General features: G+C 40.2%; 1 protein-coding gene across 1 annotated transcript in view; it reads right to left on the bottom strand.

Moving 5' to 3' along the window:
* IPO8 (importin 8) overlaps window positions 1-20,260 on the bottom strand; it is an 87,813-nt gene extending 67,553 nt beyond the window's left edge. The window contains exons 1-5 of the mRNA XM_046012904.1: window positions 19,898-20,260; window positions 13,516-13,597; window positions 6,148-6,304; window positions 3,391-3,549; window positions 2,230-2,386 (exon numbers count right to left, since the gene is read on the bottom strand). Coding sequence (XP_045868860.1) covers window positions 2,230-2,386; window positions 3,391-3,549; window positions 6,148-6,304; window positions 13,516-13,597; window positions 19,898-19,981 — 639 coding nt within the window. The 5' untranslated portion in view covers window positions 19,982-20,260. The remainder of the gene's footprint in view (window positions 1-2,229; window positions 2,387-3,390; window positions 3,550-6,147; window positions 6,305-13,515; window positions 13,598-19,897) is intronic.
* Window positions 20,261-24,653: the final 4,393 nt, after the last annotated feature.

The following is a 24,653-nucleotide window of genomic DNA, read 5'->3' as shown; positions in this document are numbered from 1 at the left end:
CACACTTTTTAAAACAAACTTGTCTGCCTCTTCCTGAATTACCAAACATTAACTTTTTACTTACATTATTATTGTATCGTGCCCTTAAAGCTGCCTCAAGTTTTGCTTCCAGGATTCCCAGAGGGAGCATATTACTTTGGTAGCATATAATAGATCACCAAAATGATTTAAAATGTTGAGGTTCTGCACTGGTTTTTTAGATTCCGCCCTCTTAGGAAATCAAACAAAAGAGGAGGCTTTAGGAAAATTATTTCATGAGCCTCTGTCTTACTTCCGGAATCCTACCAATGCTTCTCCTGATGGGAAAGGAAAGTCTAGACTCTGTATAAATGCACGATTACTGTATCTAACAGCAAAACATCTCACAGAATAAAAAATGTTTGCCTCTGAGTAAAGTGACTGTCCTGAGGAAAACTTCTGAACAGTGCTTTAATAAAAAGCCAAAGGCACCATATAGCTTCCTTCCCTGTTACTTTTTAAAAAGGGGGGGGGGGGGGTAGATGGAATATAGTTTCCTTGTATCCTAGCTTCTTCTCTCCTCAGATTTATTTCCTCCCCCCTCCCCTCTCCCGGCTAAGCTGGAAAAAAAAAATTACCTCAAACCATCCTCTATTAAAAGTTTAAAAGATGCGGGCGCCTGGGTGGCTCAGCTGGTTAAGCGACTGCCTTCGGCTCCAGTCATGATCCCAGAGTTCTGGGATCGAGTCCCACATCGGGCTCCCAGATCCATGGGGTGTCTGCTTCTCCCTCTGACCTCCCCTCTCATGCTCTCTCACTCTGTCTCTCTCTCTCTCTCAAATAAATAAATAAAATCTTTAAAAAAAAAAAAGTTTAAAAGATGAAGGGCACCTGGATGGTGCAGTCAGTTGAGTGTCCTACTCCTGCTTTCAAATCAGGTCTTGATCTCAGGGTGGTAAGATCAAGCCTCGCATCAGACTCCATGCTGAATGCGGAACCTGCTTGAGATCCTCTCTCTCCCTCCGCCTCTTACTCCTCCCCCTGCTCCCCTTCACTCTCTTTCCCTCTCTCTCTAAAATAAATAAACTTTTTTTTTTTAAGTTCAAAAGAGGAGTCTAAAAGTATAAATCTTTATGGAAGTGAAATATTCTTGGTAGGAAGGTACTTGAGCCTGCTTGAGATCCTCTCTCTCCCTCCCCCTCTTACTCCTCCCCCTGCTCCCCTTCACTCTCTTTCCCTCTCTCTCTAAAATAAATAAACTTTTTTTTTTTAAGTTCAAAAGAGGAGTCTAAAAGTATAAATCTTTATGGAAGTGAAATATTCTTGGTAGGAAGGTACTTGAGCCTGCTTGAGATCCTCTCTCTCCCTCCCCCTCTTACTCCTCCCCCTGCTCCCCTTCACTCTCTTTCCCTCTCTCTCTAAAATAAATAAAATTTTTTTTTTAAGTTCAAAAGAGGAGTCTAAAAGTATAAACCTTTATGGAAGTGAAATATTCTTGGTAGGAAGACATCTTGAAATGTCTTGAGTGACATTAAGCCAAGAACAAAACCAATGTCCTGGCTCTCTAGCTTGACAACACTACCCTCTTGCATGACTGATCAAGTAAAAAAGCATGTAATAGAGGTTTGACTCATTCGTCATCAAACACTTTATAGACTGACAAGTTATTCCTCCTCCACCCAGATCTAAATAATTTATCCAAATCTTTCAAGGATTAAATTTTAAATATTTTTATATGTAAAACATTCCATTTCTGTCCTCTCCTTATTTTTTAGACTCTTATATTAATCTTCTTTGTAGCTTTCAGATAAGAAAAGGAAGTATTTTAAACGAAGGAAAGTGAAGCACTAAACCTTAACTGTTAGCCTTACATTGGGTCAAATTATAAAGAAACTGTCATCAGTATGATTTCCCGCTAAAAAAAGGACCCTCTTCTTTTCCTTCCCCTTCTCCTATAATCCTAACTTATCAACCGGCAGGATGCTACTGACAGATGAGTCAAGTCATCTCAGTCAGTTAACTACTCTGGTTCTTCTTCAGCCAGCACTTCAGACACTGGAGTGAAAGGCACAGTCAGTGAATCTCAGCTCTGCCACTAAGATAAATTTGGACAATTAAGTTACTTTCTGTGAGCCTGTTCTCCCATAGGATTTTTTAAAAGAAACATGTGGAATAGATAATTTTTAATAATAACTTAAACTTATTAAGCACTTTCCATAGATCAGGCAGAAATACAAGGCCCCATATTTATCTTCTGCAACAAAGACTTACCTGAACAAGTGCATAAAAGATTTTCAGAATCTGCTTTTGTAGTAAAACAGAATAATGTGAGGAATCGGGAAGGAGCTGCATGATTTGTTGCTGAATACGAGGCAGAAATATTTGCATTGCTGCTATAAGAGGCTCTCTTTCTTCTGCTTTCTTATATCTACATGAGCAAAGACAAAAAAGAGAAAAAAAAATAATTTCTCCCCCTACAAAAGAGCTATAAATAAAGAATTAAAAAAAAATTTTTTAAACTAGATACAGCTAACAAAACAAAACCATTCCAAACAGTGGCTTATATTTTTTGTTTGGATTTTAAGAATAAACTTGGAAGAAAATCCCTCTTTTAGGCAGAGAAACCTAAAATCTTTCTAAAAGGGGTTAAACTGATTTCAAAGAATTCTATTTTGCAAATTTCCTAAGTGATTTTTTTCTATGATGTAATTTTCATCATACCACAATTCTTCCTATTAAACATAAGTTGACAGACATTCCCATCATATAATAAATAATGTAGGAAAAAATTTCTTCTTAGAATACACTAAATTGAAATGTTAAAAATGGTTTGCAAACTTAGGTGCTCTCAAATTATTTCAATTGCTCCAAATCTCAAATATCTTCTAAAAACTCTACAGAGTCAGAACTAACCAGTTTTTTAAAAGGAAAACTACAGGACTCTGCATGCATAAGGCACAACCCTCCCAGAAACCAGAAAGCAATGCTATTAAACATGACGCTCACTGGTCTCCCAACTCCTGAGCAACTTCTATGGAAAAGAACGTCACTAGCAAGGAATCCTGAACATTTTCTATCCTGCATCCAAAAAGTTAAATGTTTGGTTTACTTAATGTGCTCACTTGAAGAACTTAAATATTAAGGTACCTCTATATGAGTTTCCAAGGAAAACTTAATAAATGGGCCACTGAAACTGGCAAATAAATTCAAGAAACCTGCATATCTTATCACTGCCTTAGAGATTAGCGATGTACTTTAGCAGATTTAAGGTTCTCTGAATAACTATAGTAAATAAACATGTTTGTGCTTAACCCACCATTTCCCAAACCAACCTGATTCTGTAGAACACCCATATAGCAGACCTCTCTATGCAACTTAATTCCTTCTAAGTAACACAAGGCTGGTATCTTCAGCCAATAGAAATCAACTTACTCATATGTCTTCACCAGTTGATACAGACATAATAAACTGCCAAGCCAGCTTCCACTGCTCTGTGATTGCAAGTAATAGTCTATCTTGTCGACTACCGCTGGCCAGTGACCAGGGAAATCATATTTAATGATGGCACGGAGACACATTGTTAACTGGACTCTATAAGGTGGGGGGAAAAAAGTCCACAATCTAAGTAGTTATAAATATCAGGTTTCAAACACCTCTAATATTTTATACAAAAGCACTCTAACCCCTATTTATCTATATTATATAGTTACATAACTTGGGCAGGGGGAAAAAAGAACAGTACTATGAAGAAAAATCTCTTCAGTATCTCCACTTACTGAAAATAAACAAAATGGGTAATTTCCTACAATGAATGAAAACTTTCAAATGGGATTATCCTAAATACAGCCTTGGGGGGAAAAAAGGAATTTAAAAAGAAAAATTCATTTAAAAATTCTCAAAAAAAAAAAAAATGGAAGAAAGAAAGAATGAATCCACCACAGCTCTGCAAAATTTCCCACTTTGTCATCTTTTGCAGTTTAGTTATCATATCCTAAGGGGGAAACAAAACAAACATTTTGTCATTTCAACTGGAAAAACAACCTAAAAATAGTCGAAGTAGGTAAAACAAAGGCTGACATAACAGTGGGAAGCATCTCAGTGAGCCTGAGCCATCCATTATCAGTAAACAGCCAACACAGTATGTTGCTCCTATCAAAGCTTCCTAAGACAGTAATTTTTGTCTTTTAGAGTAAGAAGCAAGTATTAACTGGCAATTCTTGAAGAGGAAAGCTAAGTTATTTGCAGAGAAATTAAGAAAAAGGCAATAAGAAAGACCTAAAACCAACTTCTCTTTAATAAAACAACAAAGTTAATAAAAAACGTGACTCATAACATTTATGTCAGTATCCATTTCCTCAATGGGAGCCCTACTATAATTGGGATCGGGGAAAAACAAAATTGAGAAAAAAAATTTCTCCTCCACAGACTATCAATATGTCCTTTTATGGTCATTTGCAAATAGTTAGAAAGTGAACCTGGCTAAATTAGGATTCCATAATGCCTCCTCTCCCCTAAAAATGTGTGTTCCATTGGTTAGAAATGAAACACACAAAATAATGCCTTTTATGTTATCAAATCCATCTGAAAATTTTTCTTTGCCATACTTTTTTTTTTAAGATTTTATTTATTTATTTGACAGAGAGAGATCACAAGTAGGCAGAGAGAGAGAGAGGAGGAAGCAGGCTCCCTGCTGAGCAGAGAATCCGATGCAGGGCTCAATCCCAGAACCCTGGGATCATGACCTGAGCCGAAGGCAGAGGTTTTAACCCACTGAGCCACCTAGGCGCCCCTCTTTGCCATATTCTTAAATGAACTCTGAGAATAGTTCTTTAAGAGTGATTACAATTAAGCCTTCAAGACACACAAGCAACTGTCTCACGATAAAGATATAAGTCTCCTCTTGTGCCACTAGCAGTTGTTCCTAAACAATAAATATGTCACATCTGTGTGCAATAACACTAAAATTTCTCATTTTTTCAAATTTCATCTTTAGGAGACCTCCCAACGCCTTCTTTTTCCCAGCAAGCAAGGAGGGATGGCTATGAGCAGCCGTCCCTTCCTATGTTACTGTGCAGAAGCATCACAAGACTCAGAGAGAACTGAAAGCGTAGAGACTTTGACAAGACACGGACACACGATGGTTGCCAGAGGGGAGTCCCTGCCTGGCTGGATGTGGGCAACCGCTGAAAATACTGGGGATTTTCTTTAATCAGTACCGGTCCTTTCTCCTCTTAACTAACAAAGGAACTGCACGAAGAGTTGTTCAATGTTTGTTCTCCTTCCCCACTATCCCCCTCACACTTCCTTCCCTATTCGTGCAGCTCATGACATAATGTACATGAGACACTCGGGGCTAAAGTTATAGCTCACCTATTAATGTTAAACAATTTCGCTCCCCATCTCAGTTTCACCTCTCTCCCTCCTCCGTTTTCCACAGAAATCTAACTACAAACTCACGTGGAAAAGAATCTGTGTTTCCTATTTTGAAAGTGCAAACTGTTTGTGAGTTTGCAGCTCTGCGGTGCGAGAAGGGAAGCCACTAGCATTATGTGCACACTCCTACCAAAATCCGGGTCATCGGTTGCAGCAGCCACATTTCAGGCACTCAACAGCCACGTATGTCACGTGGCTAAGTACTGGACAGGGTGGTCCAGTACTGGTACAGGAGAGCTCCGTCATCACATAAAGGCCTACTGGCCAGTGTTGCTTATAGCATCTAACCTGAATTTTAAAAACTGGAGCCAGTATCCTGTCTTCTCCAAAGAAAAAGATACTCAGTTCATTTAAAAAAATGAATGAAAACATAGGTAAAGTAGGAAGAAAAGTGGTTAAAACTCCCAGGCCTCAATTTCCCTGTATTATGGGGTGTTGGGGGAAGCAGCTGGTAAAAAGTAGAGATCATAACTAAGAACATAGGTTATTTAAATAGCAGGGATTTATACAATTTTAGTTAAGTTTGATTTTTGCCTTAACTCTTTTTTGGGCAACTTATGGCAACTAAATCTTTTCCAAAATACTCTGAGGCAAAGAATTAAAAACACAAAGACAAATAAGTAAAACAGTATTTTTGAGTGCCCACCTTTATAACTTTACCTCTTCAGATATACAAACTTGAGGCTGATGATTAAATCCAACCTCTCCCACCCAAACATTTCATGCTCCCTCCTAATCATATAGAATATAATGTACCTCACTAAATCCGGAGACCGAATTATTCCTTCCACAATGTTATCGCGTATTTGCTGGCGATCATTTTCATGAATGTTGAATGGAAATACTGCTTCTCCCGGTGGAGGTTCTCGGTCAGGCCAGTACTGTGTCACCATGTTCTTCAAGTAAATGGCAGCTAAGGTGGAGAAAAAAATGCTAACATAGCAGTACTGAAAAGATGGCTTTAACTTAGCTTTACAGAGCATGAAAGGCTAAGTTCTTCATGTTATATCTTCACCGCTAAACATGATACTCAGCAAAAATGGAAAAATCTTACAATTATAAATAGCCAACTGGTGAAGGAAAATGTAGAAGAATTTAAACTTTTTCTTTAGCTAGTAAACCAAATCTAAGCAGAAAATATTTTATTAAATCAAGCTTCAGAATCTAGAGGACAGAAACATGATCTAGGAATCAAGTATATATCCTTAAACTAAATATAAGGTAGTCTAAATGAAACTCTACTAACTGTATTTTGATAGCATAAAGATAACACTGCTCCTAATGCCTAAAGCTGAGTCCACAACAGGTGAAATTCTACCATCCTTCATGTACCCTGCTTTTCTTGTTTATCTTTTCTCACTGGCCACTATCCAGCACCACCATATTTGAAATATCGCTAATTTCTGTCTTACCCTTCTGAAATATTTACTACTTGTAAATAGAAGAATAGGGGGAAAGATATTAACCTTCAAATACCTTTGTACAATCTCAGGAAATTTCTTATCTATTTATTTCTATCAAAATACATAATAATTTTATTCCTATTCTGTTTAACCATCTTCAATAGTTAGCAAAAGGCTTCTGAAAGAAACAAGCTAAAATACTTCAGATAGGGTTTTTTTTTTAATTTTTTTAGATTTTATTTATTTATTTGACACAGAGAGAGAGAGAGATCACAAGTAGGCAGAGAGGCAGGCGGGGGGGGGGGGGGGGAGCAGGCTCCCTGCTGAGCAGAGAGCCGGATGTGGGGCTCAATCCCAGGACCCTGAGATCATGACTTGAGCCGAAGGCAGAGGCTTTAACCCACTGAGCCACCAGGCGCCCCTCAGATAGGGTTTTGATAGGCAATGTGAAGGTTTCAAACTATCCCAAATGAACATTAATGGAAATAAATACTTATTACATCATACACTTATATATACATTATATATAAAAATAAAGAGACGCGATCTGCAAAGCATTTTAACTTTCTTCCCTTGAGTTTCTCCTCTCCATTCTTCCCCCACCCCACCTTTATCCCAATTTTACATAAAACTCAACTAGTTCACAGAAGCATTATGACACAGAGAATAAACCAACATGTTCTATGTTGGCTATAGTACAACTGAAATGTAATGAAATTATGAACTTGACAAACAGCAACTTGCAGATAGCAAAGGTACAGACATGGTAAAATCATGGTCTTATTTATAATACAGTCATTAAATACCATTAATTTTACCACTAAAAAATATTTTTATTATTGGGCACCATACAAGATAGCCTACATAAAAGGCACACGAATTTGTATATGCTAAAATAAATCCTCGGGGCGCCTGCATGGCTCAGTCAGTTGAGCGCCTGCCTTCGGCTCTGCCCACACTCTCAGGGTCCTGGGATCAAGCCTGTGTGGGGCTCCCTGCCGAGCAGGGAGCTCAGCAGGGAGCCTGCTTCTGCTTCTCTATCTGCCCAACCCCCACTTGTGCACACTCTTCCTCTCTCTCCCTCTCTCTCAAATAAATATATTTTTTAAAGTTCTTAAAAACAAAATAAAATAATAAAATAATAAATCCTCAATTAGAGGCACTTGGGTGGCTCAGTCAGTTAAGCATCTGACTCTTGATTTCAGCTCAGGTCATGATCTCAGGGTCCAGAGACTGAGCCCTTCATCGGGCTCTGCACTCAGTGAGGAGTCTGCTTGTCCCTCGCCCTTCCTATTCTGCACTCAGACACATGTGCACTCTAATAAAAAAAAAAACAAAATGTTTTTAAAAAATTAAATCCTCAATTAGTTAAAATAAAATTGAACCTGTTATAAGTTAATAAGAGAGTATTAATTTCTCAGACAGATAATCATGGATTGCCAAGAATAATGAAGAAAAAGTATCAAAGATAATTCAACCTATCAATAATCTAAAAACCTTCCTTTCATCATTTAATTAAAGTTATCTATCTAACCATTTGCCAGAGCTAACAAAACACAAATATCATCTTAATCCAGTCATATGGAAATTATTAAACTTTGTTTTTCTGCAAAATCCACCATTCCAAGCATCTTAAGTCTAAAATTAACTTTCTAACGCATATACACAGTTCTCTCCCTCTCAAGCACAACAGATCATCACTTAAGCCCTATGCTCAGGAATCCAGACTCACAACTACACAGGTCAGTCAGTCCCACAACCTCAAAGGGGAAAGGATGCCAGTATGAACTCACTGAAGCACAACGCTGGACTTTTTGAGTCGTTTCTAGGTTTTTCCATTTTTCACTGTAATTTGGTAGTCCCTCTCTCTCTTATTCGTTAATCTGTTACAGGCTAGGAAATTGAATAGGGTATGTAAATTACAACCAAAACAAGATTAAGTAGATTTTGAGTAAAAGCCAAGAGCTTCCTACATACAAGACACATGGGTTTTAACGAAAGAGTTTCTTGTCCTGCGTCTGAACTGATCAGAGGCATCTTTCCAATTTTTTCTAGGTTCTATATTCTAGAACACTAAGGTTAACCTTTAAGAATAACTTGTGAACAACTTAGCTACAGGCTGAGCTATAGGCTCAAATCAGCTATAGGCTGATACCTCCCTATCCATCTTTTTTTTTTTTTTTTAAGATTTTATTTATTTATTTGACAGACAGAGATCACAAGTAGGCAGAGAGGCAGGCAGGGGGTGGGGTGGGGCGGGAAGCAGGTTCCCTGTCGAGCAGAGAGCCCAATGTGTGGCTCCATCCCAGGACCCCAGGATCATGACCAGAGCCAAAGGCAGAGGCTTTAACCCACTGAGCCACCCAGGCGCCCCCATCCATGTTTTTTTTTAAGATTTTATTCATTTATTTGACAGACAGAGATCACAAATAGGCAGAGAGAGAGAGATGAGGAAGCAGGCTCCCTGCTGAGCAGAGAGCCTGATGCGGGGCTGGATCCCAGGACCCTGAGATCATGACCTGAGCCAAAGGCAGAGGCTTAACCCACTGAGCCACCCAGGCGCCCCCCTATCCATCTTTTAAAAATATATACAAAGCGTCAGAAGAACAAAAAAGCAAGCAACTTACAGAAAACAGATCCATGCTATTTTTCAAATGAGGGTCCCCACATCAGTCACCAACAATGACTTCATCAGGTCTAATGTAACATCCAACCCTAAACTATGACTTTCATTTATTTACTTTTTAATCTTTTTTTTAAAAGATTTTATTTTTAAGTAATCTCCACACTCAACATGGGGTTCAAATGTATAACCCCGAGATCAAGAGTCACACACTCTAGTGACCGGGCCAGCCACGTGCCCCTCAACTACCACTTTCAAATCCAAACGACTTTTCTGCTCATAGCAACTCCAAAATATACTAAAGAAACCACATTTCTGAAACTAGGTTTCGGTATATTAGAGGGTCTCCTCACAAGCAAGGAGTAAAAAACTGAAAGCAAAGCCACCTGAGAGATTCTTAATCATAACTATACTAAATTTAAGATGGGCTCCTTTCTCTGTACATTGGATAATAACATTAAGAATGCTATTATGCCTCTTAATACTGGAAAATAACAGAACATTCAGATTTATTTTGTTTTGCTTATCAATATCAAAATATTACATTTTCCCTATTTCTCCACAGTAAAGTAATAAGGGACATTCACTAATGAGCTTGATTGATGGTAACAAAAATATTATAGGATCGCCCACAAGCCAGAAAATCAAGAAGGACTATTCTGCAGAACTATGTCTTTCCACTTAATATTAGCATTTTTTTTATAGTTTTATGCAGGCTGACTTCTTTTTAAATCAAAAATCACATCATTCTTTTTTAAATGTCATGATAAAATGAAAGATTACCTGTCTGGGTGTCACCATAAGGTTCTTGGGGTATCTCTGCATTTTAACAACAGATTAAATAGGACAGAAAATTTATAAGTTTAGCGGAGATATAATATAGAATTTTATACTGTATATTTTACATTCAATGATAAAATAGATGTTCTAAGAGAGAAAACTGTCCTAATAAAAAATTAACCACCTAGATAAACTCTGTCTTGTGACTGACAGATTTGAAATCTACATAAATTATGGGAAAAAAACTGCCTATAAATACTATTTACATTTCATATCAAAACTCAGTTATAGGGGCGCCTGAGTGGCTCAGTGGGTTAAACCTCTGCCTTCAGCTCAGGTCATAATCCCGGGGTCCTGGGATCGAGCCCCACATTGGGCTCTCTGCTCAGTGGGGAGCGTACTTCCCCCCACTCTCTCTCTGCCTGCCTGTCTGCCTACTTGTGATCTCTCTGTCAAATAAATAAATAAAATCTTAAAAAAAAAAACTCAGTTATATACATTATTAAGATTCAAAGTTATATAGAGGGTATGAGGAACCTAGCATTATTGCAGTTATGATACAAAAAGTAAGCAAAAGCAACTTGGTGAGAAGATTCAAAATTCAAAACTTTAATATCATTAATATCCACCCAGCATCTCCATTTCTTATTATTTATTCTTTGAAAATATTTCCACAAGTATCCAGAGATAACGTCCACGGATTCTGATTATAGCTTTGCCTCTATCAACAATAACAACAAAAAGGGACAATAAAGGAAATATCCATCAATATCAAATTGTTTAAATAAACTAAAGTAGTTCTGTACAAAGAAATAATGAACAATTGTTACAAAGAATAAAGTACATGTATATGCATATACACTGGTATGGAACGACCCCCCAAGGATATACGGTTCAATGGGGAAAAGAAAGTTATAAAACACCATGTGGAATAAAAACATATTTTTGTTACATTTTAAAACTATCAAGTCTATAGGAAAAAAGGGAATTGGAGAATCTTGCACCAAAGTTGATGGCAGGTATCTTTGGGGGTGTAATTGGGGCAATCCAATGAGTTTTTGCCGTGTTTATATGTCATGTAAAGAAGACATATTAAATCAATAAACTGTTAAAATCTTTAAAAATACTATTTCTACAAAGCTTCACAGGAACTCTGCGATGGCCCTATAAACACTTAGATTATTAAAATAGTTTCCATTTAGCAAAATGTGATTTCAGAACAGCCCTATTTCATAAAACAAAGATTATACAACAGAGTTACAGTTTCAAAAAATCTACACATAAGTCTTATACACCTTGTTAAAGTTACAAATAATTACAACATGTAGGTTTTTCCATAACCTTTTCTCTTTTATTTATTTTTTTTAATTTTTAAATTTTTTTACAAACATATAATGTATTACTAGCCCCAGGGGTACAGGTCTGTGAATCGCCAGGTTTACACACTTCACAGTACTCACCATAGCACATACCCTCCCCAATGTCCATAACCCCACCACCCTCTCCCGACCCCCCGACCCCCACCAACCCTCAGTTTGTTTTGTGAGATCAAGAGTCTCTCCATAAGCTTTTCTTAATAACAAAGGGATCTTTTAGGAAATCATACATATGCTACAAGTATTTCCCCAAAGCTAATGATTCCTTACCTCTTTTTTTGTTACGTTCAAGGAAAATTAAATATTTTTAATTTTTAAATTAAAATGTGTAGAGTATAATCTTACCTGTATAAAATTGTTGATCTCTCCCTACCTGAACCTGCAAAGACTAATGTTTGCCTAATGTTAATGATGGCCATTTCTGAGCAATGAATATTGAGAAAATTTTTTTACTTTCATCTTCATATTTTTCTGTGTTGCCCAAATTATTCATAATGAATATACATCGGGGTGCCCTGGGCAGCTCAGTCGTTAAGCATCTGCCTTCAGCTCAGATCATGATCCAGGGGTCCTGGGTTCCAGCCCTGCATCAGGCTCCCTGCTAGGCAGGAAGCCTACTTCTCCCTCTCCCTCTCCCACTCCTTTTGTGCCCTCTCTCGCTGTCTCTCTCTGTCAAATAGATGATTAAAATCTTTAAAAAAAATATATACATCAAGTGGCCTGGCTTTAAAAAAAAAGTTTTTAAATATCTACTTTTTATTTTTTATTTTTATTTTTTTTTTTTTTTTTTTTTTTTATTTTTTTTATTTTTTTTTTTATTTATGACAGAGAGAGATCACAGGCAGAGAGGCAGGCAGAGAGAGTGAGAGGGAAGCAGGCTCCCCGCCAAGCAGAGAGCCCGATGTGGGACTCGATCCCAGGACCCTGAGATCATGACCCGAGCCGAAGGCAGCAGCTTAAACCACTGAGCCACCCAGGCGCCCCTTAGATTTTTATTTTTTATTTTTTATTTTTTTTTTTATTTATGACAGAGAGAGATCACAGGCAGAGAGGCAGGCAGAGAGAGTGAGAGGGAAGCAGGCTCCCCGCCAAGCAGAGAGCCAAATATCTACTTTTTAAATTAGGGTTTATCATTTTATTCCCTTTATCTTGATATTACTATCTTTTCAGGACTCATGACACTCCAAGACGTTCTCCATTTTTTACATTCTGGCCTGTAATGACCAGCTCATTAAAAAGGCAAAAAGAGGAAGGCACAACAACATCATGGAACTACCATAAGGTCCCACAGTACTTGAAAGTAAGTCTCATGTTTAAAACAAAAGTCCTGGGGTGCCTGGGTGGCTCAGGCGGTAAAGCCTCTGCCTTCGGCTCACGTCATGATCTCAGGGTCCTGGGATCCAGCCCCACATCAGGCTCCCTGCTCAGTGGGGAGTCTGCTTCTCCCCCTCTCTCTGCCCCTCCCACTGCTGCTGCTCTCTCTGTCAAATAAATAAATAAAAATCTTAAAAAAAAAAGAAAGAAAGAAAGAAAGAAAGGAAGTCCTGTTCCCCAAACATGCATTTAGGAACATCTGTGCACATATATTACATCCACAATCTGACTTATGAATGGAGCTCAAATCCACATACATAAATTCACAGTCTTCATCTATGGACCCAAAGGGTAGGCCACCAGAAATCAAAAAGAATTAGGGCGATTAAGCCACTGGAATTGTGAAAACTAAGGGGGGAAATGGCAAAGTTACAGAGGCAAGGAATCAGTAGGTGAAAAGGAGAGGAGGAGAGGAAAAACTAGAGAAGATGTAAAAGCTCAGTATCTACCTCTAAATTTCCAGGGAAAAATAGTTTTTAAGCCATTAGAAATACTTTATGTGTGCCTCCTATTTTTTAAAGAAATCACAGATATAAATAATTTTATAAAGAATGAAAAAACTACTCACCTGCCTGGCGTACTGGGAATTCCACATGGTCAGAGACTATAATCCGAAGTAAACTGGGGGCAAAATTGATAATCTTGTAGGACTGAAATTACAAAGAAATATTTATAAAATAGGCCAATATAAATGAATAACTGTTAGCACTGTTACTGAATACATTACTGTCCAAATAAAAGGAAAACTTTTAAAGTGAGAGAAATTTTCCAAGGCAAAAATAAGATTACTGAAATACTTCAAATCAAAATTGGAATAAATTGATGAATAAAGGGGTATAAATATTTTTGTTTTTTAACATATATTGTCAAAATGCTCTCCAGAAAGTGTGTAGCAATCTACACTCCCAAAATTAGTATATAACCATCTATCCAATACAATGTTTAGCATTATCATTCCTTTTCAAAATTGACTCATATTTTAAATTACATTTCTGCTAAGTTAAAATTTATCCTTTCTGTTGGCTATTTGTTTTCTTCTACAAATTATTCCCTTTATCCTTTTTTGAAGAGTATTTGTTTCATTCTTAATAAATCCTAAGAGCTATTTATAAATTTAAAATCCTAACTTTTTTTGGACCTACACATTGCAAGTGTTTCTTCCCAGCTTATTTGTGCTTTAATTTTGCTGACAGTATTTTTGACAAACAGAAACACAGAAAACATGGATCCAGCATAGGAAAACAGACAAGATAATGTTAATTATCTGTGCATGAGCTATGGAGAAGAACCAGTCCAGGCTGGAACAATGTGCCTCATAAAACAGTGTTGAGAGTTGTCACCACCAGCTGCCCTGTTGGTGGAGCATCCTTTATTTTATTTTATTTTATTTTTAAGATGTTATTTATCTATTTGTCAGAGAGAGAGAACACAAGCAGTGGGAGCAGCATGCAGAAGAAGAAGCAAGCTCCCCATGAGCAAGAAGCCCAACAGAGCCAAAGGCAGATGCTTAACCAACTGAGCCACCCAGGCACCTGGTGGAGCTTCTTTTAAACCTGACACCCAAGTAAGTCTGTGCTGACGTGTTGTGTGTGCAGCCTGGGTCAGTTCCCCGCCACACCCAACCAGTTCTACTTTGACCTACCCCTGAGTTTTGACAGGTTGACTGTAGAAGTAAAAAAAAAAAAAAAAAAAAAAAAAATACAGAGCAGCGGGTTCCTTTTGATAATACTCCCTCCAAATGTCAAGTACCTGGACCAGGTTACCATTCTGCCACATTCCCAGAGCTTACACTTGGCCTTGCCCGCTGACACTCCCAGAAAAGACTCATAAGTTCTCAGTAAGGCTAAAGCCAACGGTGATGAAGAGAATCTGTTCAGCTTCCCTTCTCCCAGGAGCCTGGACCTATAGTGGCATCTTTTTCAACATACCACTAGGTTTACATATACCACTCAACTTTTTTTTTTTTTAAGATTTTCTTTATTTATTTGAGAGAGAGAATGAGAGAGAGCATGAGAGAGGAGAAGTTCAGAGGGAGAAGCGGACTCCCCATAGAGCTGGGAGCCCGATGTGGGACTCAATCCCCGGACTCTGGGATCATGACCTGAGCTGAAGGCAGTTGCTTAACCAGCTGAGCCACCCAGGCGCCCATCACTCAATTTTTTAATTTAACCATCTTTCCTACACATTTATTCATAACAGCATTAATAAGATAAAGGACTAAAAAATTCGGGGAAAATTCGTATTGAGATTTTAATATCGATCTCTTCCATCCAAGAACATTTTGCTTTCCAATTTTTTCTATAAAATTTTGAATTATCCAGGTGCCTGGGAGGCTCAGTCGTTGAGCATCTGCCTTCAGCTAGGGTCATAGTCCCGGGTTCCTGGGACTGAGACCCACATGGGGCTCCCTGCTTGGCAGGAAGCCTGCTTCTCTCCCTCTCCCCATTTGTGTTTCTTCTCTCACTGTCTCTCTCCCTGTCAAATAAATAAACAAAACTTTTTAAAAATTTTTTAAATTATCTTATAATTGTTCTTCCTTTCATCCTATCTAAACCTCAGAATCTTAAATCTGTTGTACATAAAGTTTTTTTTATTTATAATTGAAACCACCATTTTAAAGTAATTTTTAAGAAAACAGATTTCTCCTAACAGCAGTTTACAAGAGTCAAAATTAACACAGATTTAGCCCAATCTTCTAACCTTCTCCATGTACATTATGATAAAATAACTCATGTTTATAACATTTCAAATACAGAAACATCCCATAGTGAACCCAAGACTAAAACATCCATAGCTTAGTTCTAATCTCTCCAGTGTAGATACTTATTACACGTAAGTACAAAATAACCTGTACACTTAGACTAATAGTATCTATTTTCGAGTAGTTATTGTGGAGACTGCTTTCACTTCAACACTGTTGCCTTTGTACACATTCTGGAACTCCATTTTTGCAACTGCCTCTCATTTTAATGACCTTGTGCAACTTTTTGTCTTCTCCTTTCAGCCTTGATTCAAACTATGCTAATTTGGCCAGCTAAAACATCCAAAGGTAAATTAGATAAAGTCTCATACAATTTTTCCTCACAAATATTTATCCAATTTCTTTTTCCACCTCAGGGTTCAGGTTTCTAAGAAAAAAATAAAAGACATTTCTCGATATTTACTTTGTATCTGTGAAGTTTTCTGAAAATAGTCTATTTACTTAGCATAATTCTGCATCTGACAAGAACTCATTTTTTTTTTTTAAGATTTTATTGATTTATTTGACAGAGATCACAAGTAGGCAGAGAGGCAGGCAAAGAGAGAGAGGGGAAAGCAGGCTCCCTGAGGAGCAGAGAGCCCGATGCGGGCTCGATCCCAGAACCCTGGGATCATGACCTGAGCCGAAGGCAGGGGCTTTAACCCACTGAGCCACCCAGGCGCCCCAAGAACTCATTTTAAAGCAAAGACCTGCTGCCTCCCGTTCTCTGCCTCATGGCTCCCACTACATTACCTTTTCAAGTGCTCCAACATGCCAAGCTGAAGGCCTTTATTGGACTTGCTCTTCCCTCTGTTTCTCTCCCAGTTCTTCACCTGCTTCACTCCTTCACAACATCTAGGTCTCGGCTCAGTGTCACTCTTCAGAGAATGACCACATTACTTATACACTCCAACACTGTCTCTCCAGGACTTTACTATCTATAGCACTATAGCACTTATGACATGATACTATTTACTTATCTCTATCCCCCACCAGAATGCAAGCTCTATGAAAGCAGAGCCTTATATTACTGTCTGCATAAGAACTCGATAAATATGTTATTCATGGGGCACCTGGGTGGCTCAGGTCAGGATCCCAGGGTCCTGGGTTCAAGCCGCCCATCAGGCTCCCCACTCAGCAGGAAGCCTGCTTCTCCCTCTCAATCTCACCCCCCTTGTGTTCCTTCTCTCCCTGCCTCTCTGTCAAATAAATAAATAAATGAAATCTTTAAAAATAAATAAACAAATAAATAAATGTTATTCATATAAGCAAACACTCTTAAAGGGCAATAAAAATGATACAGACAGATGCATGGAAAAGCAGGGATTCCAAAGCTCAGCAAAGAAAGTAATTATTTTTATTTCACTGCTGAGGCCATGTGGAGAATGTTTTATTAAAAGAAGACAACTTTGTGGATGAGTTACTGGAGCAAGATATCTACCCATTCTTACTTCCCTTTGCTGCTGCTAAGGGGACTTCTGGGCCTAAAGACAAGGAGGAATGCGCAAAGGATGCATTCTTAATATCCTGAGATAAAACTGAAAATGTGTTTTCTGGGGACCCCTGAGTGGCTCCATTGGTTAAACATCCAACTCTTGGTTTTGGCTCAGGTCATGATCTCAGGGTCATGATACTGAGCCCTGTTTCAGGCTCCATGTTCAGTAGAGTCTGCTTAAGTTCCTCTCTCTCTCCCTCTGTCCCTCCCCAAGCTCACAAGCTCTCCTCTCTCAAATAAATAAATCTTTTTTCAAAAAAAGAAAAAGAAAAAATGAAAATGCTTTTTCCCACAGAAACAATATCACACACAGCAATCAAGGAACCAATAACTAGTAACAGAAATATGTTGACTACAGAAAAATATAACTCCAAACAGGAATTTATCCCTCAGAACACAGGCTGTTATGTTTTGAAACTGCCTACTCTTCTACAAGGCAATTAACAGATCATCAGTACACTGCAGAAGCTGCCCCCCAGTTCCTAGGCAGAGCGTAGTTGCTGAGGGGGACCTAGACTAAAATAAGCGAGCTGGACCCTAATCACTTATGATAGATTCTCCACCCATTTGTCCAACAAAGCAAGACATTACGATGGTGATAAAGAATAAGCATACAGGGGCGCCTGGGTGGCTCAGTGGGTTGGGCCTCTGCCTTCGGCTCAGGTCATGGTCTCAGGGTCCTGGGATCGAGCCCCACATCGGGCTCTCTGCTCAGCGGGGAGCCTGCTTCCTCCTCTCTCTCTGCCTGCCTCTCTGCTTACTCGTGATCTCTCTCTGTCAAATAGATAAATCTTTAAAAAAAAAAAAAGAATAAGCATACAAAACCCAACATTATAGCCGTATTTTACTATAAGGTTATGCGACATTACACTTGTCTTCTACTTACAGACAATTAAAAAAAAAAGTACTTAGTAAAAGCGTAAATGTAATGCCAAAGAGTGGCATAGCAATAAGCTACGTATAGCAGTTGCAAAGGAAATTATGGTCTGTGATGAAATGGGTGGATATGCGGCAGGGCAGAGTGAGGATGAAATGGGTTTGAACTGAAATCCCATGAAGAAAAATGTAGACTTGGGTCCCAAGGGTCTCTTCTAGTTCTGCAGGCTTTCCCACCAACCTTTCCCCTTCTGTCTGGGGACAGACACTTATACATTGATGAATCACTTACACATTGATGAATCAGAAACAAAGCAAGGATAGGCAAACGGATGCAGGAAGGTACAACATGATACTGAAGATATGATCCCTACTGACACTATCAAAATAACATCTGGCCTCACTGTGAAGAGAAGGGGGTCACAAACAGGCCAACGCCCCTGGTCATACTAATAGATTGCAAGTTCAGCTCTTGCTTTGTTCCTTCTAAGCAACCCCTGGATTACTATTCTTCTAGCCAATCAACATATAGTGCCCTGCTTCGCAAAGCCTGAGACAGGTACTGACTTTAACGTTTCCCTATTTCGAGTGAGAGTCCTTTTCTTTTCCAGGTAACAACACATGCTCTTTAGGCTTCTGTTTAACTCCACCTTCCCTCCAGTGGTTTCACTCTCCCTTTTATCTCTTGGGAATCCTGAATTCACACTTACTCCAAATGCAGTCCAGATTTCCCACTGGATTTCAAAGATTTAAATGCACAGTTGCACTTTAAAGTCAACTCCAACCAGGAAAACCTTAGTGAACTCCCACAGAAACTTACTTAAGACAGCTGCTCTCACACTTCAGGAAGCACAGAATCACCTAGCTTGCTAATTAAAACATAATTGGGACCCACCCCCAGAGTTTCTGATTCTCTAAATGTGAAGCCCAGTAATTTCCAATTCCAGCAAGTTCCCAGATGATGTAGATTCTGCTCATCCTGGGCAGCACCTTGAAAACCACTAATTTAGGTATATTCCTTTACATTTTAAGGATTACCCCAACCCCAACCAGCTGTCACTCTACCCTAGGGAGTAGACCTTAATTCGTACTTTTTAGTGAGAAGTCTATCATTCATTCTTACAGGTGAGGAGGAAAACATGAGCTAAATTTTGGTATCACTGCAATTTCGAAATGTCGGTGGTAACGCTGGAACAAGGTTAGGGCCAGTAAGAACAGAGGATGGAAGATGAAAGAAAGTCTTGGACATTTTAGCGCTTATAAGAAATCCCTCCAAACGCACATTACTCGACGTGTCTTTTGTAAAATATACCACGATGAAAACTGCCTGTCCTCTCCCCTGCACTCTCCAGGCAGCCTTTCCCAGAGCTCCAACAAAACTCTGCCAATCAGTGTCAAACCAGTCCTACCAACCGCACAGAAGCAGGCGATGGGAGGGCTTCCCACCGCAACACCTAAAAAAGGCTGGATCTGGAGAAAAGCTGAACTCGGATCTGAATTTTAAGTGAAATTTCCCACCCTCTTCCCTAAATCAGCGTACTTCGGAAAATCACACACCCCGCGAATACTGGCAAAGCCTCTTTCAGCGATCCAGGGACTGAACTAACTGCACGGCGGAAGGAAAACGGCAGGAAAAGATGCAAAGGTGGCCAACAGGTGCGCGAGTTGTTCAGGGAAGATCCGGGGAGTGCCGCTAAATTGGCCCCCGGGGCTGGGGGGGGAGGGGGGCGGGCCGGGACGAGCGTCCGGGTCCGAAGCCCGGGTTGGGGTGGAGATCAGGGGCGCCGAGGAAGGGGAGCCCCGTGAGCCCGCGGGGGGCGCCGCAGGCCCGCTCCTCACCTGATTGAGCTCATTCTCAGCTGCAATCCGCAGCTTCGGGTCGATGGTGCCCTTCAGCGCCTGGATGATCCGGTTGAGGTCCATCTCCCCGGGTGGGGGCTCCGCGGCCCCCGGACCAGTAGGCCAGACTGCAGCTTTAGTTTTTCTTCTGATCCTCTCAGCCTCCTCTTCCGCGACCCCTAGACTACCTCACTCCCCACCCCCCGCCACTGTCGCCACCTGCAGCCACTTGCTGCGCCACTCTGACTCCGCGCCCCCTGTCCTCCCTTTCTACCCCCCACAACTCGCTCTCCATTCACCCTTTTACGACAGCCGGTGGGAGGCGGGAGAAGTGAGAAGAGGAAGCGGCGCTTCCTTTACGGCGGCCTCTTCCCCCAGGGCGTGATGCTATGGCAGCTCCCGCGGGCGGCCCCCATGCTGCTGTACGGAAAATAGTAATGGCTTCTTCCTGGGCGGGAAACCACGCTCACTAGCTGCGGCAAGCGTCCGCCATGCTGCCGTACGGAAAACAGCCTCACCTGCTTCCCAGACGAGGAAACAACCGGGCTCGAGATCTCTTTACATGGAATGGCACTTTTTGTTAGTACGAAACTGTTTGGGCATCACAACTGAACCTGTTCCAGGGCAGACTTGTTGGGACCTTAAGATCATCTAGGTCATAGGAGGACAGGGTTCCCTTGGTCTGTGGGAGCCATCTTCATTCATTCATTCATTCAGTCGGTCAGTCAGTCATTCGCCGAACATCTGTTAAACATGTTTCTGGGCCAGAGTACTGAGATATTTAGGTTCCACATTATAACAAGATGACTGAGATGCAGGTTATTATGAAGGAACGTAAAATCGGGCAGAAGATACAAATGTACAAGTATATACAGAGTAATTGTGAAAATAAAGAGATCAGAGAAACTATTGCGCCTGAGAGTTTCTGAAAGATGTCTATCTTCTCAGAAGAGTAGTGAAAGGCAAGAAGAATTATACAATTATCACCCACTGTGGCATTATCTGGCCCAAAAAATTCAATGGACTAGTGGTTGGCAATGTCTCTTACTGCTTCCAGTTTTCCCCCTCGTTAGTCCATTCTCCACACTGCCATCAGAGTAATTCAGAGTAATGTTTCTTTTTTTTTTTTTAACAGATTTTTATTTATTTGACAGAGAGATCACAAGTAGGCAGAGAGGCAGGCAGAGAGAGAGAAGGAAGCAGGCTCCCTGCAGAGCAGAGAGCCCGACGCGGGACTCAATCCCAGGACCCTGAGATCATGACCTGAACCGAAGGCAGAGGCTCAACCCACTGAGCCACCCAGGCGCCCCAGAGTAATGTTTCTTAAAGGTTAATACTGTCATGTCCCTTCCTTGGTGATTTCCCATCAATTTTAAGATAATATTCAAACTCCTTAGCTTAGTACTCCAGGGTCGTGGGAAATGTAGTGCTTTCATCTCCACATTATTTCATTAACCTACTTTCTTGGAACTAATGATAATCTAAAGCTCCTTGACCTCTGAAATCTTAACTCCAGTATCCCCTTTTCAGTGAGGACCTATTCTTCCATCTCTCTCTCCCCCAGTAATTCTTCACCTGTTTTCCAACTCCATTACTTTTTTAGTTTCCTTAGTCTCCCCATTCCTGACTACACATCCTTCTCTGCTTTGAAACTCCCAAGTCAACTTCTTAGGTCCACCCTTGACCCACTATGCAAACCAATACTGCTACAAATGTGTGTTCTTTTCTCTTTTCTTTTCTCTTTTGTCAGAGAGAGAGAGCATAGCAGGGGAGAAGTAGGCAGAGGGAGAAGCAGACTCCCTGCTTAGCAAGGAGCCAGATGTGTGACTAGATCCCAGGAAAACCCAGGACTACAACCCATGCCAAAGGCAGATGCCCAGCTGTCTGAGCCACCAGGTGCCCCCACGTGTACTCTTTTCTTAGGTTCAACAATCCTATTCCTTCATTTATCAGAACCATCTTCCATTTCCCAGCAATGGTTCCCAACCTCAAGACTCTTCTCAAACTCATACCTGTCTCATGGAGCCCTGCAAAGATGAGCAAAGCCAACAGGCTCAACTCACTCAAACACAAACTAATCTCTGCTTATCCCTATTCACCTCCTTATCCCCAATCTGAACCTAATTCTCTCCATCTCTTCTGGCACCTTGCTCAATAAATCTCACTTTTTGGGTGCCTGGGTGGCTTAGTGGGTTAAGCCTCTGCCTTTGGCTCAGGTCATGATCTCAGGGTCCTCAGATTGAAGCCCACATTGGGCTCTCTGCTCCGCAGAGAGCCTGCTCCCCGCCCCCCCACCCCACACCCCACCTGCCTCTCTACTTGTGATCTCTGTCAAATAAACAAATAAAATCTTGTATAAATAAATAAATAAATCTCACTTTTCTATATACTTTTCATTAAAATAAATTTTGAGGGGCACCTGGGTGGCTCAATTGGTTAGGCGTCTGCCTTCAGCTCAGGTCATGATCGCTGGGGTGTGGGATTGAGCCCCTCCAGTGGAAAGGGGCTCAGTGAGGAGTCTGCTTCTTGCTTTTCCTCTCCCTCTGCCACTCCCCTGCTCATGCTCTCTCTCTCTCAAATAAATAAACTCTATTAAAAAATAATTTAAAAATAAATTTTGAGGGGCGCCTGGGTGGCTCAGTGGGTTAAGCCTCTGCCTTCGGCTCAGGTCAAGATCCCAGGGTCCTGGGGTCGAGCCCCGCATCGGGCTCTCTGCTCACAGGGAGCCTGCTTCCTCCTCTCTCTCTCTGCCTGCTTCTCTTCCTACTTGTGATCTCTGTCTGTCAAATAAGTAAATAAAAAAAATCTAAAAAAAAAATAAATAAATAAATTTTGAGTAATTATATGCTCACAGCCGACAATTTTGTAAAACTTTTTTATATTTTCAATCCCTTTCTCTCCACCGATTCAGCCTCAGCCTAAAAACATTTCCCCCAGTTAAAAGACAATCTTTCTCCAATAATGCTAATTATTGTTCATTCTTTTTCACTTTTTATTCCAAAGAATGGTCTTCATTCCTTCTCTGTACTTTAGTTCTACTCGTGCTTCAGTCAGCTGTCCCCAGGGTTCTGCCCTCATTTCCCCCACTGAAACTGCCAAGCAAAAACCAACACTGATCCTTTAGTACAGAATGCAAGAGACATTTTCAGTTCTCACCTGAAAATGTCTCTGTCTGGTACCTGACACTGTATTATATGCTCTTCTTTTTCTTTAAATGTTTCCTTGTTTTAAAGAATAGACTTGTAATATTTTTTAAAGATTTATTTATTTGAGAGAGAGCACACACACAGAAGGAGAGGGAGAAGCTGACTCCCTGCTGAGCAGGAAGCCTGATGCAGGGCTCATCGAAGGACCCTGGGATCATGACCTGAGCGAAGGCAGATGCTTTGACTGAGCCACCTAGTCGCCCTATATTCATAATATCTTGATTGCTCACTTGATCGAGTTTTTTTTTAAGATTTTTAATTTATTTATATGACAGACAGAGATCACAAGTAGGCAGAAAAGCAGGCAGAGAGAGAGGAGGAAGAGGCTCCCCGCTGAGCAGAGCCTGATGTAGGGCTCAATCCCAGGACACTGGGATCATGACCTGAGCCAAAGGCAGAGGCTTCAACCCACTGAGCCACCCAGGTGCCCCTGCTTTTGTCATTTCATCCACTTATATAACTTTAACTATCAACTCAACAGGGACAACTCACAAAACTGCTTCTAACCAAGATCTCTTTCCCAGAACTAGATGTATCCAAATGCCTTCAATGTTTCTACCTGTTTCTAAACCAAATCCTTTAAAGCACATATCTAAAACTGAGCTGTGATAACACTGAAGATGGTTTGGAGTAGGGAGAGGCTTGGTACAGTTATTTCAATAACATAAAGAGAAAAGACAAAAAAAAAAGTGACACCAGAGAAACTGGATCACTCGTATATTTTGGTGAGGTTTAAAATACCACCTCTCTGGAAAACAGTGGTTAAGCAAACTGGCACATCTATACCATGGAATACTACCGAGTAATAAAAAGGAGTGAAATATTCAACAACCAGGATAAATCTTCAGAGAATTAAGCTAAGTGAAAAAAGCCAATCCCAAAAGCTGACATAATACCTGATTCCATTTATGTAAGTTTTACTAATATAACATTCTTTTTTTTTAAATATTTTATTAATTTCACAGAGAGAAATCACAAGTAGGCAGAGAGGCAGGCAGAGAGAGAGGAGGGAACAGGCCCCCTGCAGAGCAGAGAGCCCGATGTGGGGCTTGATCCCAGGACCCTGAGATCATGACCTGAGCCGAAGGCAGAGGCTTTAACCCACTGAGCCACCCAGGCGCCCCTAATATAACATTCTTAAATGGGGCGCCACTGTGGCTCAGTCAAGTGTCTGACTTGATCTCAGCTCAGATCTTGATCTCAGTCTTTATATCAAGGTTGTGAGTTCAAGCCCTGCTGTGGGCTCATATGCTGGGCATGGAGCCCACTTTAAAAAAATAAATAACATTCTTAAAATAACAAGTCACAGAAAGAACAGATCAGTGATTGTGAGGGCTTAAATGGGGATGGGGACAAGGAAATGGGAATTACTATACTATAAAAGGACAACATGAGGAATCCTTCTGGTGATGGATATGTTCTCTATCTTGACTGTACCAATCTCAACATCCTAGTTGTAGTATGTATCTTGTTTTACAAAATGTTGTCACTGAAGGAAATGAAAAGGTACACAGGATCCACCTGTATTATTTCTTATAATTACATGAAAA

Source organism: Meles meles, chromosome 7 (assembly GCF_922984935.1).
Source record: "Meles meles chromosome 7, mMelMel3.1 paternal haplotype, whole genome shotgun sequence".
Taxonomy (NCBI): domain Eukaryota; kingdom Metazoa; phylum Chordata; class Mammalia; order Carnivora; family Mustelidae; genus Meles; species Meles meles.
This window is presented reverse-complemented; position numbering and strand designations above follow the sequence as displayed.